Source organism: Castor canadensis, chromosome 8, assembly GCF_047511655.1.
Source record: "Castor canadensis chromosome 8, mCasCan1.hap1v2, whole genome shotgun sequence".
Classification (NCBI taxonomy): domain Eukaryota; kingdom Metazoa; phylum Chordata; class Mammalia; order Rodentia; family Castoridae; genus Castor; species Castor canadensis.
The window spans coordinates 97923652-97941829 of record NC_133393.1 but is presented as its reverse complement, the minus strand read 5'-3'; the positions used below and the strand labels follow the sequence as shown (position 1 = coordinate 97941829).

Below are 18178 nucleotides of genomic sequence, written 5' to 3'. Positions count from 1 at the left end.
TTTATAATCAACACTTTAACGTGCATATATTATCTAATTTATTACAATCCTATGAAGTAATCTGTTAATGAAGAAACAGGCAAAAATAGATCAAATTACCTATTGACCCAGATGAGATTCAAACAAAGTACACTGACTTCAGAGTCTTCATTTTTTTTGTTGTTGTTGGGGGAGCTGTTGGGTTTGAACTCAGAGCCTTCACCTTGAACCACTCTGCCAGCCTTTTTTGTGATGGGTTTTTTCAAGATAGGGTCTCTCCAACTATTTGCCCCGGGTTGGCTTCGAACTGTGATCTTCCTGATCTCCTGAGTAGCTAGGATTACAGGCATGAGCAGCCAGTCCATGCTTAATCACTCTACAATACTGCCTCTCCTATCTGAGGGTAATTTCATTATTTCCCATTCCCTTTAAATTCCACTATCCCATTTAATCCTGAATCACTAATTCTAATCCTCACTGCAGTGTGGTAAAAATCAGATTTTAAAGTAGCTTTCGGAGCATTTTAGATTTTCACTGCTTCCAATAAAGCCAGCCTGTAGACCAAATAAGTGTTAACTGGTTTAGGTAAATCCAGGTTCATACTTACTGGTTCCTTTTGTAGACCTGAGAGCTGGTGTGGGAGTAAGTAGCCTTTTCATTAACAAACCATTGGTCTTAACATTGTACTTTTCAAAAATCCTATACAAAGTATGGGGGTGGGTTGTTTGTTTTCTTTTTGCAGTAGTGGGGTTTGAACTCAGGGCCTCATGCTTGCTAAGCAGGCTCTCTACCACTCGAGCAGCCTATTTTCGTGCGGGGCATTTTCAAGATAGGGTCTTCCGAACTACTTGCCTGGGCCGGCCTGGAACCCTGATCCTCCTGATCTCTGCTTCCTAAGTAGCTAGGAATGTAGGTAAGGTATGGGTTCTAAAATATCTAAGAAGTGCCCAAAATAGGCAAAAAAGAAATGTACATGTGCCTATATTCTTTCGGGGGGAGAAGAACCAAGCATAATTTCAACAGCGTCCTAAATTAAAAGAAAATAATTGGGGGGGTTCACCTACATCATTACTCTCTAATGATGTAACTACAAACGCTGACTTTTTTTTTTTTTTTTAAAGCCAAGGTCTCATTGTAGCCCAGGTTGGATTCAAACTCATGATCCTACTGCCTCAGCCTCCCGAGTGCTGGCACTTCAAGCATGAACTACCACGCCAGGCTGCATTCGCTACTACTCATTTTCCTGCGTTTGCGAAGGGGAAATCTAGGCGTTGCCTTAAACGTCGACAAGTAGGCGGAGCTCGCTTCTCAGACCGCTCCCTTCGGATGTCAAACCTACGACAGCAAGGAAGGAGAGGGCTGTCCTAGGCATGGAGAATTGCCAGGTCTGCGCGTCCTGTTAAGAATTCTTACCCTTATTTAGACTTCGTCACCTCCCCCACCCTGGGAACGGCCGGATCGGCCTCTTGTTAAAGGAAGTGTTGGCCGGCAGCTCCTGACCCGGAATTAGATCTTAGTCCCGCCTCCTCCGCACCAGGCTTCCTTCTACAACAGGCGTGGGTCACGCTCTCGCTAGCTCTCTTTCTGCCGCCATCTTGGTTCCGCGTTTTCCGCACAGTAAGTTCCGTCCGCGCCGCTACTCTATCCATAGCCATCCCCTTTTCTGACAGGCTGAGCCGCCCCGGGGATTTAGAGTTAAGGAGAGTTGGAGGCTTTGTGGGGCCACAGGGTTCTTGCTTGCCCCTAGGTCTCTGAACAAAATGGGGTTTGCGGTTGGTGTCCTAATAAAGCAGGGCATGAGGGCCGCGAGACGAACCCGGAATTTCGGGATGGGGACATGAGAGCCATTGCAGTGTTGGGGACAAAAACTGAGTGCGTCCTTTGTTGGGAACGACCTCAGGAATTCTGAGGTTAAGGGGTTACAGCCTTAGCTGTGATAAGGGAGTGCTGGGACTTAAGGCACCTTCTCCTGACTCTCGGAAGTCGTCGGAAGAGGGTCCGGAGGATCCCAGCCTAGGCACTGAGTGTTAGGAGGGAAGCGGGCCAGATGGCATCCTCTCCTTTGGGCTGAGGGCGCAGTAGTGACTGCTGGCATTGTGGGGTCAGGAGTGTGGGATACAGCGAATCCTGGGCACTGGGAATGCTGCTCTGCAGAGGGAGGAAGGTGATCCCGCTTGATAAAGAGATCTGATAGTTACGACATGTTTCCCACCTTACTCCCAGCCATTTTGGGGAGGTTGTCCCCTAGACGCTCCTGACTTGTTTTAACAGCCTTCCGCAGAGTTCTTAAGAATACTTGACTCTGGGTTGGGCAGGTGAATCCATGCCAGTCAATTCAGGCCTCCTTTTTATTCCCTTCCTTCAGAAATGCCCGGTGAAGCCACAGAAACCGTCCCTGCTACAGAGCAGGAGTTGCCACAGCCCCAGGCTGAGACAGGTAGGTTCCCATAGCCCCCTTGCTGTTAATTAGGAATTAGGATTGACCCTAAGGCCATGTGGCGGATAAAATGACAAAGAGGAAATACATTTCTGCCTTTTAGAGTGCGCCATTACTTAAAAAAAAAAATGGGGTTCTAGGAAGGAGAAAGCATAAAGTTAACTGCTATCCTGGAGGCACTTATTTAGGAGATGGAATAAAAATAGTATCTTTGATTTGTGAACATGAAAAGTTCCTTAGCCTGCCTTGTGAGTTATGTCAGCTACCTCAAAAGAAGCTCTAATGTGGAACATCCGCTTTGTGTAGGAAAACAGCAGGGAATGGATTCAGTGATTCTTACCTGTCAGAACTGGATGACACACAGGCAGGCTAAGGAGACCTGAGCTTTTGAGAAGTTCAGCCAGCAAGTTGCATCAAGGTTTTAGATATCAGAGCTTGGCATTGTGCCTTCATCACATGTCTGGATGAGATGTGTGCTGGTGGTAAATATGTCCTAGTGAGCTCCAGAGTCCTCCTAGGTCAGTTAACTTGTTTTAGGGGTTGGTGCAGAGTTATTTCTAGTGTGCTGCAGTAGTGCCGGAGCCACTGTATGGGATCCAAGATTAAAATGATCCTTTGACTGATCTTCAGTGTGAAATTGATGGGTATAAAATGACAGTGTGAAGCAAGTTTTGAATTCTGGTTGAAGCACATCTCAGTAGAAGACTTGAGAGGAGTAGTTAATGATAAATTTATATATATATACCACCTGTCACTCAAAGGCGATTTTTGTCTCCTTTTGAAATTAAAAGTTGTTTATGGTTGAAAGCATTAAAGTTCTCCCTCTCCACCTGTCTGATTTTAGCAGCTGAAGGGATTAATACAGCTGCTAGGAAAGAGAAAGGGGGGAGCCTGAGCTGAAGGATGAGCAATAGGAAATCCTTGAACTGCAAGAAACTTAAGGAAGGAAGAAAATATAAAGTACTTAGGCTGTAATTTTGGTATAATAAACAAGATTTAGAGACTGTCATTGAGCTTAGTTTTACAAGTATAGAGGCAAATTCAGGTGAATTTAGAATAATCTAGTTTCAAGCTTTAAAACTAATGTTATTTGCTTCTGAAGCAATCAGTGCCACTCAACATTCCTAATTAGTCTAAGCTTGTACAAAATGTTTATAATAAGGGAATATCAGGACTCTGTGGAACTATAATTAGTCTTATTAGAATGAATGAAGATGCAGCTGGGCACTGGTGGCTCATATCTGTAATCCTAGCTACTCAGGAAACAGATCAGGAGTATCACAGTTTGAAGCTGGCCCAGCCCTATCTGGAAACTACCCAATACAAAAACGGGTGGTGGAGTGACTCAAGTGGTAGAGTGTCTGCCTAGTAAGCATGAACCCTTGAGTTCAGTACCATCAAAAAAAAAAACAATTAAATGAAGACGCTAGCAGGGAATTTGGTTATGGTGGGTGTCAAAGCAAGTAATTGGGACCCTATCCCATCTGTAGGTCCACTAATAAGGAAACATTCTGTGTTTTAAGTTCTGGTTAATATGTTAGTATTTGCACTGTAATTATGCTTTAACTTACCAGTTCTCCAAGAAAAACTAGTTTTGCCACCTCTCTTTTCTGTAGTCAATACTGTAAGAACTTCAGAATTAACTGGGTAGATTGTGAATTTGGGTGCCATGGGTTTTACTTTGCTTTTTTTTCTAACACTCCCTTCAGCATTTGTTTATCTAATCTAATGTTATCTCTAGTTTTTCTGTAGTGCCAAATACTGTCTACTTTGACAGAACAAAACATCCAGATTAAGGGGTAGAGATCTGGTATATTCTCTTCACTCTAATTTTCTCCTTCCAAAATAGAACGACAGTGTGGTTTAACAAGTTGGGTTAGAGTTTCATAATGTAGTTCCTCCCTTGCAACTAAGCTCTCTCCTTGGTGTAATTCATTTTGGACTAATGTCTATAGCTAACATTACAAAAGGTACCGAGTGTGAGTCCAGCCTTTTTGTAGTAGGGTTTTTTGTTTTCTTTCTGGTTTTGCTGAGTAAACTGAGGCATTAAGGAGGCTACAGGACTTAATATTTAATACTTAGTATGAGATTCTGGGGAGTTTTGACTTTAACAGAGTTAAATTTTTCCTGGCCTAGCCTGAGATTATAAAAACCTGTTTTTCTCATTCAGCTCAGATTCTCCCATCACTTTCACTGTTCACTGTCATTCTTGTTCCAGTTTTCAATATCTGTTTCAGTTCATAATCCTTTGAGTAGACAGGGTACCACAGCTGAACAGCTGCTAATTCTGTTGGCTGTGAGAAAAGACTTGGGAATAGGGTCCACTTCAGGAGAGAAAGACACAACTAGGTAAAGGTAAAGAGCATGTTGTTTCTAGTCCACTCCTGGGCATGTTCTTCCATTTAGAGCTGAGCTGCTGTTAGACTGTTTTCCGTACTTTAAAATAATTTGGTCAAACTTGGGAAGTGTGGGAGATTAGAAGAACTCTGAACTTGACCATTAAAATGTGTTTAGGGAAAGTTCGTGTTGCTTGCCACCTTTGTCTAATCCTGTATGGTGACCTTCATTCTCAGATTTAAAACTCCCGTCGTTTCCTGTGAGGCATGTTATACCAAGTTGGGCTGCACAACTCACTTTTTTTTTTTTCCTTTTTTTTTTTTTTTTTTCCTTCTTTCCCTTTATCTCCTTTTGCTTTTCTCCTCCAGCTGTGCTCCCTATGTCTTCAGCCTTGACTGTCACTGCTGCCTTAGGGCAGCCTGGACCTACCCTTCCCCCTCCTTGCTCCCTGCTCCCCCAACAATGTCCTTTATCAGCTGCTAACCAGTCTTCCCCATTCCCTTCTTCACCTACTATTGCCACGACCCCTTTTGAAGTTCCTTTTCCCCAGCCACCCTCTGGAACAAACATGCCTTTGGAAACTGCCCCTAGCACCCCAACTTTCCTGCCACACCTAATAGGACCTCCCATATCCCCAGCTGCCTTAGCTCTGGCCTCTCCCATGATAGGTCCAGCTCTGAAAGATGCCCATTCCCCTTCAGCCCCCTTATCTCTGGTTGCATTGGCTCCCCACTCAGTTCAGAAGAGTTCAGCTTTTCCACCTAACCCTCTTAGCTCAACTCCATCGGTTGCTGTAGCTGACTCAGGATCAGTGACACCTCTGTCAGCTCCCATTGTTCCCTCAGAACCAAAGACCTCTCCTATTCAAGTTCCCTTTCCCAAAGTTACTACTCCAAGTTCTCCAGGTATAGTTAGTACCACTCCTTCCTACCTTGTTGCTCCCTTGGCCACTGTTCAATCTGGATTGACCTCCTGTCCTCAGACACTACCCATGACTCCCACAACCATCACTTCTCAAGTCAAAGCTATCCCCATTTCCTCAGTTCTGGCCCCACAAAGCCTGAAGGGCCCTATTAGTTCACCTCAAAAAACCATGGCTCCCAACGTCTTTCCAGGTTCCCCCACTTCTCCAGGCTCTCATCTTGCATCTTTACATCAAAGTTCTTTGGATTCTTCTACCCAACCATCAGGTCAGACAGGTCCTAATGCTCTGTCACATTCCGTTTCTATAGATCACTCTTCCCTGGGTGCCTCTTATCCATCTCAGAGGTCTGTAATTCCTCCCATTCCTTCCAGAAATGAGTTGGTTGCTGATGCTGTGACTGCTCTTCCACTGGGGACTCCTGCTTCTACTGTGGCTCACTCTGTTGACAAAGAACATTCTATCACCACTAGTACAACCTCCTGCAGCCCTTCTGGCTTTTCAAATGTAACTACTACTTCATTATCTCCTACAGCCTCTGTCATTCTCAAAGGCTCTCCTAATACCTGTCATCATCAACCTTTAGTAACCCAGATTCCTGCTTCTCTGGGAACAGGTTTAAAAGACACTCCTGTCTCTCCCGTGGTAACCACTCCACTTGTGATTAATCCCTCTACAATTTCTGTAGCACCTGCAACTTTTGAGGTAGTTACTTGTGTGTCTCCTCCCAGTTCACCGGGATTTATTAGTAAAGAACCAACTTCCCCAACTGCTTTGGTTATAACACCTGTGACTCACAATGAGCTTCCTACTCCTCAGGTAGCAACTACCCTGGGGACACCAGTCTCTCTTCTGCCAGCCCATGAAGACCTCAAAAATCTCCCCACTTCAGTATTGGTAAATGTAGGAACCCCTGTTTCTTCAACCCAGGTAGGACTCCCTACCAGGAAAGACTCTACTCTACTACCTTTGGCCATTGCAGCCCCTAAAAGTTCTCCCTCTGTGGAAAGTGCATCATCTTCTCTGGAGATAACTCCTGAAGCCACTCTAGGAAAGAAAAGCCTTGTAGGGCCTTTCCCTGTAGGTAGGCTAGCCAGTGCTACTGCTGCTTCTTTAGGTGTTAACTCCCCAACTTCTATAGGCAAGACAGATCCTTATGCTAGCCCAGACCCTGCTGGCCTGCTTCTCAAAAGTTCTATCACTGCCCCAACAGTAGCTACATTTCCTTTAGAAAGTGTCGATCCTTCAAGGGTGGCTTCTAAAACTGCTGAAGTTACCTCCACTTCTACATGTACAGCAAGCCCTTTTCTAAAAGGAGCTGTCTCTTTAGCTCCTAAAAACCATCCAGCTAAAGGTACTTCCACTGTTACTTCACCATTGGTTCCTCCAGCCTCTGAAAGTTGCCCTGTAGCTGTGACTTTATCCTCCCAAAATGGTTCTGTTTCTGTGGCTACCTTGGCACTATCCCCTGAAATACCCAGGTCTGTTCCCTTTCCAGCTCTTCCACCAGTTGCAGCTTCTCCTTCAGGTGCAAAGGAAGTTGATACTTCTCATAGGGCAGCATTGGTACCTTTGACTTCCTCTACTGAAGTGTGCCCAAATGACTCTTCGGTTACTATAGCTTCCAAAGGAACTCTGGCCTTCCTAGATGGCTCCCCATCTCCTTTAGGGACTGGTGTGACCCCTCAAACCCAAATACCTCCAACCAAGATGGGTTCTGCTGTTCCTGATGGAAATGTCTCTTCTCTTTCTCCACTTAAAACCTCCTTCCTTCCTGAGGCCAGTCTTTCCTTTCCAGGCCCTAAAGGCTCACTAAACAAGAAGCATTCTCCCACTTCTCCATCCCCCAAAGGAGACTCTACTCCTTCAACTGTGACTCCTCCCTCTCCAGAAGGAGCAACTCAACCCCCCAAAGACATACCCACTCCCTCAGCTTTGATTCCCCTCTCCCCCAAAAAGATACCAACTCTTGCCCCCATTTCTCCAGCTGTGACTCCTCCCTTTCTCAAAGGGGTCCTTACTGCCCCATCAGAGACTTTTACTTCCTCTCAAAAGGCCCCGGCAACCCCACCTCCCAAAGGAGCCCCGACACCAACAGCTGAGACTCCTACCTCCCCCCAAAAGGTCCTGAAAACTTCAGCTCCCAAAGGGGACTCAATAAACTCATCCCACAAAGGTGCTTCCACTGCCCCAGCTGAGATTCCTACCTCCCCCAAAAAGGCTGCAGAAACTCCATCTCCCAAAAAGGCCCCCAAAACCCCATCTCCCAAAGAGGCCTCACCCACTGCAGCCTCCAAAGAAGCCCCAGCAACCCCACCTCCGATAAAGGCCCCAGTTACTGCAGCCCCCAAAGAGGTCCTAAAAAACCCAGCTCCCAAAAAGTCCCCAGCCACTGCAGCCTCCAAAGAGGCTCCAGAAACTCCACCTCCCAAAAAGGCTGCAGCCACCAAAGAGGTCCCAAAAACCCCACCTCCCAAAAAGGCCCCAGCCACTGCAGCCCCCACAGAGGCTCCAGCAACACCATCTCCCCAAAAAGCCCTAGACACTGCAGCCCCCAAAGAGATTCTCATCCCCCCAGCTGAGACTCCTCCATCTCCTAAAAAGGCTCCAGCTGCTCCCAAAAGGGTCCCAGCAGCCCCACCTCCTAAAAAGGCCTCAGCCAGTACAGCCCCCAAAGAAGCCCCCATCCCCTCAGCTGAGACTCCTCCCTTCCCTAAGAAGGCCTCAGACACTGTAGCCCCCAAAGAGGCTCCCATCCCACCAGCTGAGACTCCTCGCTGTCCTAAAAAGGCTTCAGCAACCTCCAAAAAAATCCCAACCACTGCAGCCCCCATAGAGGCCCCAGCAACCCCACCTCCCAAAAAGGCCCAAGCCACTGCAGCCCCCAAAAAGACCCCAGCAACCCCACCTCCCAAAAAGGCTCTAGCCACTGCAGCCCCCAAAGAGGCTCCCATCCCCCCAACTGAGACTCCCCCTTCTCCTAAAAAGGCTCTAGCAGCCCCCAAAGAGGCCCCAATAAACCCACCTCCCAAAAAGGCCTTAGTCACTGCAGCCCCCAAAGAAGCCCCCAACACTCCAGCTGAGACTCCTCCCTCTTCTAAAAAGGTCCCATCTCCCAAAAAGGCCTCAGCAACTGCAGCCCTAAAAAAGGCTATGGCAGCCCCCAAAGAAGCCCCGATCCCCCCGTCTGAGACTGCTCCATCTCCTAAAAAGGCCCCAACCACTGTGACCTCCAGAGATGGGGCTCCAGCAATCCCATCTCCCAAAGAGGCCCCCAACACCTCAGCTGAGATTCTTCCCTCTCCTAAAAAGGCCCCAGCAGCCCCATCTCCCAAAAAGGGCCTGATTTCCCCAGCTGAGATTTCTCCCTCCCCCAAAAAGACACAAGCCACTGTAGTACCCCCAAAAGACCCCATTCCCCTAGCTGAGACTTCTTCCTCCCCCCAAAAGGCCCCAGCAGCTACTGCCCCCAAAGAAGCTTCAGCAACCCCATCTCCCAAAGGGGCCCACACTGTTTCAGCTATGACTCCTCCCTCCCCTAAAAGGGCCTCAGCAACCCCATCCACCAAAAAGGCTCGAACAACTGCAGCCCCTAAAGAAGCTTCAGTAACCCCATCCCCCAAAGGTGCCCCTACTGCCCTAGCTGAAACTTCCAGTTCCCCCAAAAAGACCACAGTGCCCAAAGAGGCCCCAGAAATCTCCACTGCCAAAGGAGTTCCTGCTCCCCCAGACATCACTCCACCCTCTCCTAAAAAGGCCCCAGTCTCCAAAGGGGCCTCTGCTCCCCGTGTTGACACTATTTCCTTTCACAAAGAGGCTCCATCCCTTAAAGAGCCCACCATTCCCACAGCCATTGCTCCTCCCTCCCCTAAAGGATCCCCTACTTCCCCAGTGTCAGTCACTGGTACCATGGGTGCCACTGCCCCTCAGACATCTGAAGGGCTCCTAGCAAAGAAAGACCCTGCAGCTCTCAGAGAAATACTTACTGCCTCAGGTGCAGTAAGTGCACCAGTCCTCACTGCTCCCACTGAGAAAGGCCCAGAAGCCAAGAAGAATTCTGATTCACCTCCTACATGCTCAGATGCCTCTGCTAAAAATGATACTAAAGGACCCCTTTCTACAGTGGCCCCTGCCCCTCTACTGACAGTTCCCATTCAAAAAGACTCTTCAAAGACTACAAAAACCCTTTCTGTTAGTTCTACAAAAGGCAAAGATTCTTTGCGTTCTCCAAAGGGTCCCTTGGCTGCTTCTCCTGAATCTAAGACATCTACCCCTCTAGCAGCAGTTGCCCCTGAGAAAGTCCTTCCTAAAGCTGGATCAGCCTCTGTCACTTCAGGACCCACCCCACAAGTCTCCTTGCCTCTTGCTCCTTCCCTAGTTCCTCCTCTGCTTCCTAAACAGCCATTTCTTCCATCCTCACCTGGGCTGGTGCTGGAATTGCCCTCTAAGTCCCCAGCCCCTGCTGATGAGGATGAACTGCCGCCTCTGATTCCCCCGGAACCAATCTCTGGGGGAGTGCCTTTCCAGCCGGTCCTCGTCAACATGCCCACCCCAAAACCTGCTGGGATCCCCGCCCCAACCCCTTCTGCCAAGCAGCCTGTTCTGAAGAACAACAAGGGTATTTGCCTTGGTTTGCTGTGTGCATGGTGTGTCGCCCATATACCCCTCTTGGGGCTACCCACCAATACTAACCATAGGATGCGCCGCTTTCTCCACTATATCTGCTTGATTTTGGATGTAGTATATAGAATAACTTTAAATCGAAAAACTGTAGAAATACGAAATTAAATCTTGGTTTTCATTACCTCAGATTTGTGTCTTGTGTAATATGGTCCAGACTAGGCCCTGAATCTGCTATTCTTTTTACCTAACTGATCTGACTTTGAAAGCCAAGATCTACCAAATCTTTAGTTTGCTCTAATCCTTACCACATCACTAACCTTGTCCCTGGGCCTGGAATTTACTAAAATATTGGGGGATCTGGAGATACTTGTGTTTCTTTTTACATGTAGACTTAAAAATAACCAGTTGCCCAGGAACTCCCTTTTCTTAAAATTGTAGAGACCTATTTTTCCTAGTCTAAGAATGGTGTGGGTATATGCTTTTTTTTTTTCTTTCTTTCTTCCTTTCCTCACCTCAGTAGTCTTTATTGATGCTTGGCCTTTCAATTGAGGGAAACTTAAAATGGGTGGATTATGTTTGGGAAGAAATGGGGGAAGTCACAGGATAGTATCTAGTAGTAAAAGGTAACTATTAGAACTTGACATTATTGAGGATCTTCCAGTGATGTGATTAGATAAAATTGCTAGGGTGAATGTTTTGAAAGTAAGGCCAAATGTGTGTGCACAAACTGCTGGCCTCATCAAACACAGTTTAAAGGACGAGGAAAGGACCCTGTGTGTTCTGCCTCCACAATGTGATTTTATTGTTTTGGTTTTTTTCACTTAATTGTATCTGGAGATAACCTTTTGCCAGAACTTTTCTGGGATGGTTCGACTATAGAGTAAAATTTGGGATTAGATGGGTGCTTGGTGTTGGGCCAAGAAATGAAGACCTTAAGGGAAAAAAGGCATAAACATACATAAACTGTTTGGCTAGATCTGCTGATTATCTCAGGGTGTCTTTAATGTCTACGTACCTGGTTTTGTAACTAAGTTAGGGGCTGTCAAGCTGGCTTCACACAAGCAAGTTGGTTTACATTTTAACTTTGTAAGGCCTAGCATAAAGCAGTGATCTGCACTGCAGGCAGACCATGGTGAAGTACCTCCTCCTTAAAATATCTACTATAAAAAATAGTAAAAGTTGTCTGTCATCTTAGGGTCTGGAACAGAATCTGACAGTGATGAGTCAGTACCAGAGCTCGAGGAACAAGATTCCACACAAGCAACCACACAGCAAGCCCAGGTAGGCATTCTCTTACTGGTGTAAATGCTTGCGTCAAGGAAGCACTAGAAACAATGGGTGTGGTAGTGCATGCCTGTATCCCAGCATTTGGGAGGCTGAGGCGGGAGTATTACAAGTTCAAGGCTAGCCTGGGCTACAATAGCGAGACCATGTCTCAAAAGCAAGCACTAGAGAAGCAAAGTTGATCAAATCTGGCTTTTGTCTTTTATATTTGGAACTGTGGATTTGGGGGGGGTGGTACTGGGGTTTGAGCTCAGGACCCTTCATGCTTGCTAGGCAGGCACTCTACCACTTGAGCCACTCTGCAAGCCTATGGAAATGTGAATTTTTATTAAAAAAAAAAAAAAAACGAAACACACATGGAGATTGTGGTATCCAGATGTTAGGTTACATTTAACTCACAGCTGTTTTGTTTTAGCTGGCGGCGGCAGCTGAAATCGATGAAGAACCAGTCAGTAAAGCAAAACAGAGTCGGAGTGAAAAGAAGGCACGGAAGGTAAGATTGTAAACAAAGATTGAAGGTTCTGGTGAACAATTTTAGAGTAGGACACCTGTAGTGGAACTCTTGGGTTATTGTGTTACCTGCTTTCTGAAGTTAAAAATTTGATATTCTCTTCCATTCTTTAGGCTATGTCCAAATTGGGTCTTCGACAGGTTACAGGGGTTACTAGAGTCACTATCCGGAAATCTAAAAATATCCTCTTTGTCATCACAAAACCAGATGTCTACAAGAGCCCAGCTTCAGATACCTACATAGTTTTTGGGGAAGCCAAGGTGAGTAAAGTTTTCTTGGGAGTTGCTCCAGACCAGCACTATAGACATTTTGTTGTAGAAGGGTTGTCCTGTGCATTATAGATGTTGAGCAGCTTCTTACCCAGTTGTGATAACCAGAGAACTCTGTAGACATTACCAAATGTCCCCTGGGGGGCTTAATCATCCCAAGTTGAGAACCTAAGCTACATTCCACAGTGATTAGTAGCTTTGTAGTGGTTAACAGCCATGTAGTAAGATACCTGACATGGATTTAGAGTGTTTTGAAAAAGTACACATAATTTCTCTTCATTTACTGCAAATTAATCTACTCATATGAATCTGTATATTTTTTGTTCTGTAGATTGAGGATTTATCTCAGCAAGCACAGTTAGCAGCTGCTGAGAAATTCAAAGTTCAAGGTGAAGCTGTCTCAAACATTCAAGAAAACACACAGACTCCAACTGTACAAGAGGAGAGTGAAGAGGAAGAGGTATTCCAGGAAATCTTCTTGTGCTTTTAATCCTTTCTGTATAACAATATACTTGTGTTGGTAGGTTATTATTGTAGGTACTCAACCCAGTTATGTGATTTGGGCTTATATGAACTACGAGATTCTGGCTCCAAAGAACTATGGAAGTTATTCTTTATTAAGGTTTGGGAGGGGGTTGTTGTTGTTGACTTCTTTGTTTTTTTCTCTCTTGTAGGTTGATGAAACAGGTGTGGAAGTTAAGGACATAGAATTGGTCATGTCACAAGCAAATGTGTCAAGAGCAAAGGCAGTCCGAGCTCTGAAGAATAACAGTAATGATATTGTAAATGCTATTATGGTAAGTGTTCAGTCTTTTTGTTTTGGGGTTGTTTTCCTTTTGAGAGAGGGTCTTAACCCAGACTGACCTGAAACTCCTTATGTAGCCCAAGATGGCATTGAATTTGGAATCCTCTTTTGTCCACCTTCCAAGTGCTGGGATTACAGGGATGAGCCACCATACCTAAGCTTCCTCTGCCCTGACCAATTATGAGTGGCTTTATTTTCTCTGTTTTATATCAGCCAGTTAGGAAGCCTCATTCCAAAGCCTACTCTGAGTAGCCTTAGGTTTAATGACCTGAAGTCTCTTACTTTACCTGTAACTACTTCTAATTACCTTTTTTTCTCTTACAGGAATTAACAATGTAACCATTTGAAAGCCAGGAATTTTTTTTTTCTGGTATTTTAAGAGGGTAACTGCAGATTGGTTTGGTTTGAAATTTGTACTGTTTCTATCATTAATAAAGTTATGGCTTCTTGTTGGATGAACTCAGTGGGTGCTTGATCTCTTTCCAAAATAAACTGGTGGCTCTAGTTTTATTTATTTATTTTTAACAATTGGGGCACTGAGGTTTGAACTTTGCCTTACATTTGCTATGCTCTTACCACTTGAGCCATTCCATCAGACCTTGTTTGTGATGAGTATTTTCAAGATAGGGTCTCAGACAATTTGCCCAGGACTGGCTTTGAACTGTGATCCTCCTGATCTGTGCCTCCTGAGTAGCTAGGATTACAGACATGAGCCACCAGCACCAGGCAAAACCACCTTCATTTGAAAAGATTTAGTGCCTCAGATTCCCCACTTAAGAAATTATTATATTAGGCTGTAGGGGCCTTGTCTTCAGAGAGGACAACTATAAAATTTCTCATTTCCAGTTTCTCATGTGCTAAAACATTAGAGATTCTGATTACATTTTCATCTTACAATGAGTTACTAGTATGTAAACCCCCCACCCACCCTTTTATTGCACACACACACACACCCCACCACCAGTACTGGGGCTTGAACTCAGGGCCTACACCTTGAGCCATTCCACCAGCCCTTTTTTTGTGTGTGTGGGATGGATGTTTTCAAGATAGGGTCTCTCAAACTATATGCCCAGGCTGGCTTCCAACTTTGATCCTGATCTCTGATCTCTGCCTCCTTAGTTGCTGTGGTTATAGGCATGAGCCACTGGTGCCTGGGCTTTCTTGAGTCATTTATACAATCTTTCTTTAAAATAATGAGGCTTGTCTAATCCCTTGAGGAGTTCTCATGGGTATCATGACATGTGAGGGTTTGGTGTACAGAATGGAGATGAATGTAGATGAAAAGACTGTACTTCATGGAAGATAAAAAGCCTGCCTTGTGAAGGGAAGGATTTGGGCAATAGTACAAACACTGACATGCACTATCTACAAAGTAAATTATGATTAGGGTAGCCATAATCGTGCTAAGTGGAAGGCAAACTGGACCAAGAATAATTAGCTAGCTTATGGTAAATAGAATTATGGGAATTCCAAGAAAAGTAAAGCAAGTTTGGATCATTGGAAAATGGGGCTAAAAATGAGTAAGTGGCCGAGCGCCAGTGGTTTATGCCTATAACCCTAGCTGCTCAGGAGGATCATAGTTTGAAGCCAGCCCTAGCAAATAGTTCTTGAGACCCTGTTGAAAATACTCAACACAAAATGGCTGTTGGGACAGCTCAAGTGGTAGAGTACCTGCCTCGAAAGTGTGAGGCCAAGTTCAAACCCCAGTACTAACAAAAAAAAAAAAAATGAGTAAATGATAAAATACACCTAGAAAGAATATTCAAATTGGAATAAGCTAAATTAACACTACGGGAGGATTTTAGAAGTAGGAGGTTTAGGCTGTCTTAATTCAGTCTTTGAATTGGAAGAGGGGTTGGATTATTGTAACAGACAAGCCAGCCCTAGCAAATAGTTCTTGAGACCCTGTTGAAAATACTCAACACAAAATGGCTGTTGGGACAGCTCAAGTGGTAGAGTACCTGCCTTGAAAGTGTGAGGCCAAGTTCAAACCCCAGTACTAACAAAAAAAAAAAAAAATGAGTAAATGATAAAATACACCTAGAAAGAATATTCAAATTGGAATAAGCTAAATTAACACTACGGGAGGATTTTAGAAGTAGGAGGTTTAGGCTGTCTTAATTCAGTCTTTGAATTGGAAGAGGGGTTGGATTATTGTAACAGACATGAACAATAGCTGAAGACTGAAGAGATTATGACTTCCTCAAAGAGGAGGGACTTTTCGTTCCCACAACTTGAAAGCAGGCTGTTTTGATAAGTGAAGGATAACTAAGAATGCTTACTTGCTCTCTGGTTTCACTTGGGGAGAACAGTTTTAGATCATTCCATAAATCAGTCATCAGGGTAGAGATAGGGTCTCTACTAGCCAAATCTTAAGTAATTATTTCAGGAAGAAATTTAGGGATATTAACTTCTAATACTCTCTGATCTCTTCAAAGCATTAACAAACTGCCAATTCTTGGTTACTTTGGGGGGGTTGTTTTTGGTGATACTGGGGTTTGAACACAGGGCAACTCACCCTTGCCAAGCAGGCGTTCTATGACAAGCCATTCTACCAGCCCTATTTTTTGTTTGTTTGCTGTACTGGGGCTTGAACTTGGGGCCTATCCTACACCTTGAGCCACTCTTCCACCCCTTTTTTGTGAAGGGTTTTTCTGAGATAGGGTCTTGTGAACTTTTTGCCCAGGCTGGCTTTGAACCACAGTCCTCCTGGGCTCTGCCTCCTAAGTAGCTAAGATTACAGACATGAGCCACCAGCCTTTGTTTTCTTTTTGAGAACTGGGAATCCTGCCTCTGCCTCCTGAATGCTGGGGTTATAGGCATTCTTCCCCATGTCCAGCCCCTTTATTACTTTTCCTCCTGTTTTGGGTACTAGAGACCAAACCCAGGGCCTCACGTGGTAAGCAAGCACCCTGCCTTTAAACCATATCCCTAGTTCTTGGTTACATTTTGGCAGTGCTGGGGTTTGAACTTAGACCTTTGTGCTTTTACCAGTTGAGCCACACCCCCAAGCCCTTTTTGCTTTAGTTTTGTTTTTCTGGTAAGGTCTTATGCTTTTGCCTAGTCCAGCCTCAGACCACAATCCTCTTACCATGGCCTCCTGTGTATCAGATTACAGGTACACACCACCATGCCAGGCTCAGTTACTTTTTTTAAAGAGTAAGTCTATTTATGCCGCCAACCCTGTCCCACCTCAAGGAACTTGCTACATCAGTTAACTTTCTCTCAGTCTTTTCTTCCATCACATTTGGAATGGAACTAACTTCAACAAAATTACAATAATTTTAGTTCTCAAGTTAAGCAAAGCTTTTGAGAGGCTGACAGAGTGTTTCAAGCGGTAGAGCACCTGCCTAGCAAACATGAGGCCCTGAGTTCAAACCCCAGTATCACCAAAGAAATAATAAACCTTTTGAAAGAAGAATTGCTCCTTTCCAGTTCTAACTAAAAAGCATGACTAGGGGTATAGTTAAGTCATAAAGTGCATGCTTAGCATACATGAGGCCCAGGGTTCAATCCCCAGCGCCAAAAAAGTAAAAACAGGAAGGCTTGATCATTTGCCAATGATCTATTAAGTAACTATTCTGACTTCATCTATAAACTTAGACCTAATTAACTCCCAAAATATGCATAGGATTGTTAAGTATTTGCAAAGAATTTATGTGAAATTATTGGCACAAGTTATTTGCTAAATGACCCACAGGATTTTTTCTTTATTTTTGCCGGTACTGGGGTTTGAACTCAAACTTGCTAGGCAGGTGCTTTACCACTTGAGCCACTAACCTAACCCTTAAGATTTCTGAAGGAAAAGGTTAGTTAGCTACAGTCTTACCACTCCCTCCATGCTTTTACCATTGGTTTGTTCTGTTTTTGAGACAGGATTCTTTCTGTGTAGCCCAGACTGGCTTCACACTTGCAACCCTCCTGCCCTCAGCCTCCTGTGTGCTGGAATTTGAAGCATGTGCCACCATACCTGGCTCTAAAAGTTGGGTTTTAAATTGGGAAATAATTCAGACATACATAAAAGGAGGCTATAGGCTGTGTGTACCTTCAATCCAGCCTCTTTTTTTGTTTGGTTTGTTTGGTTTTTTTTGGTAAAAAAAAAGTGGAAAATAAGTACATAAAAAGGTAACATCACTAATCATTATAGGGAAATGCAAATGAAAACCATAGTGATACATCACCTCATCCTTTAGGGTGACTACCAAAAAACTAACAAGTGTTGAAGATGTGAAGAAAATGGGACCCTTCTGTGCTATTGGCAGGAATGTAAAGTAGTATAGCTGACAAGGAATATAATATAGCAGTTCCTCAAAACATTAAAAATAGTAATATAATCCAGCAATTCTTCCAAGTATATACTTAAAGGAACTAAAAGCAGGAATTCAAATATTTATACATCCATGTTCATAGCAGCAACATTCACAATAGCCAAAAGGTGGAAGAAACCCAAATGTCCAACAGATGAACGGATAAAATGCATACATGCACAATGGAATATTTTTCAGTCTTGAAAAGGAAGGAGAACCAAGCTCCAGTCACTCCTGAATATAATTCTAGCTATTCAAGAGGCAGAGATCAGGAGGCCTGCAATTCAAAGTCAGCCAGGGCAAATAATTCTCAAGAACTTGCCTCAAAAAAACATATCACAAAAAGGCCTGATAAAGTGGCTCAAGTTGGAGACCCTGAGTTCAAACCCCAGTACCAGAGAGAGAGAAGCTGGGCACCAGTGGCTCACACCTATAATCCTAGCTACACAGGAGGCAGAGATCAGGAGGGTCATGGTTCAGAGCCAGCCTAGGCAAATAGTTCTGCAAGATGCTGTCTTGAAAAAAACATTACAAAAAAGGGTTGGTGGAGTGGCTCAAGGTGTAGGCCCTGACTTCAAGCCTCAGTACTGCAAAAAAAAAAAAGAAAGAAAAAAGAGAGAAAGTGGGGCTGTGGTGGCTCACACCTATGATCCTAGCTACTGGGAGGCTGAGAGCCAGAGGATCATGATTCAAGGCCAGGCACG

General features: G+C 44.6%; 1 protein-coding gene across 2 annotated transcripts; it reads left to right on the top strand.

The window, feature by feature from the left end:
- Nucleotides 1-947: 947 nt before the first annotated feature.
- Nucleotides 948-13626, top strand: Naca (nascent polypeptide associated complex subunit alpha). Of its 2 annotated transcripts, XM_074083694.1 has the most exons (8): nt 1446-1596; nt 2345-2416; nt 11494-11579; nt 11998-12075; nt 12207-12353; nt 12694-12822; nt 13037-13159; nt 13492-13626. In XM_074083694.1, exons 2-8 carry the CDS (start codon nt 2347-2349, stop codon nt 13504-13506), a joined length of 648 nt encoding a protein of 215 aa, XP_073939795.1. In that variant the 5' UTR covers nt 1446-1596; nt 2345-2346; the 3' UTR covers nt 13507-13626. The 2 variants fall into 2 exon arrangements, with proteins under 2 accessions (XP_073939794.1, XP_073939795.1); XM_074083693.1 differs by lacking the exons at nt 11494-11579; nt 11998-12075; nt 12207-12353; ... (1 more) ...; nt 13037-13159; nt 13492-13626 and adding an exon at nt 5122-11487 and having other exon boundaries at nt 948-1596.
- Nucleotides 13627-18178: the final 4552 nt, after the last annotated feature.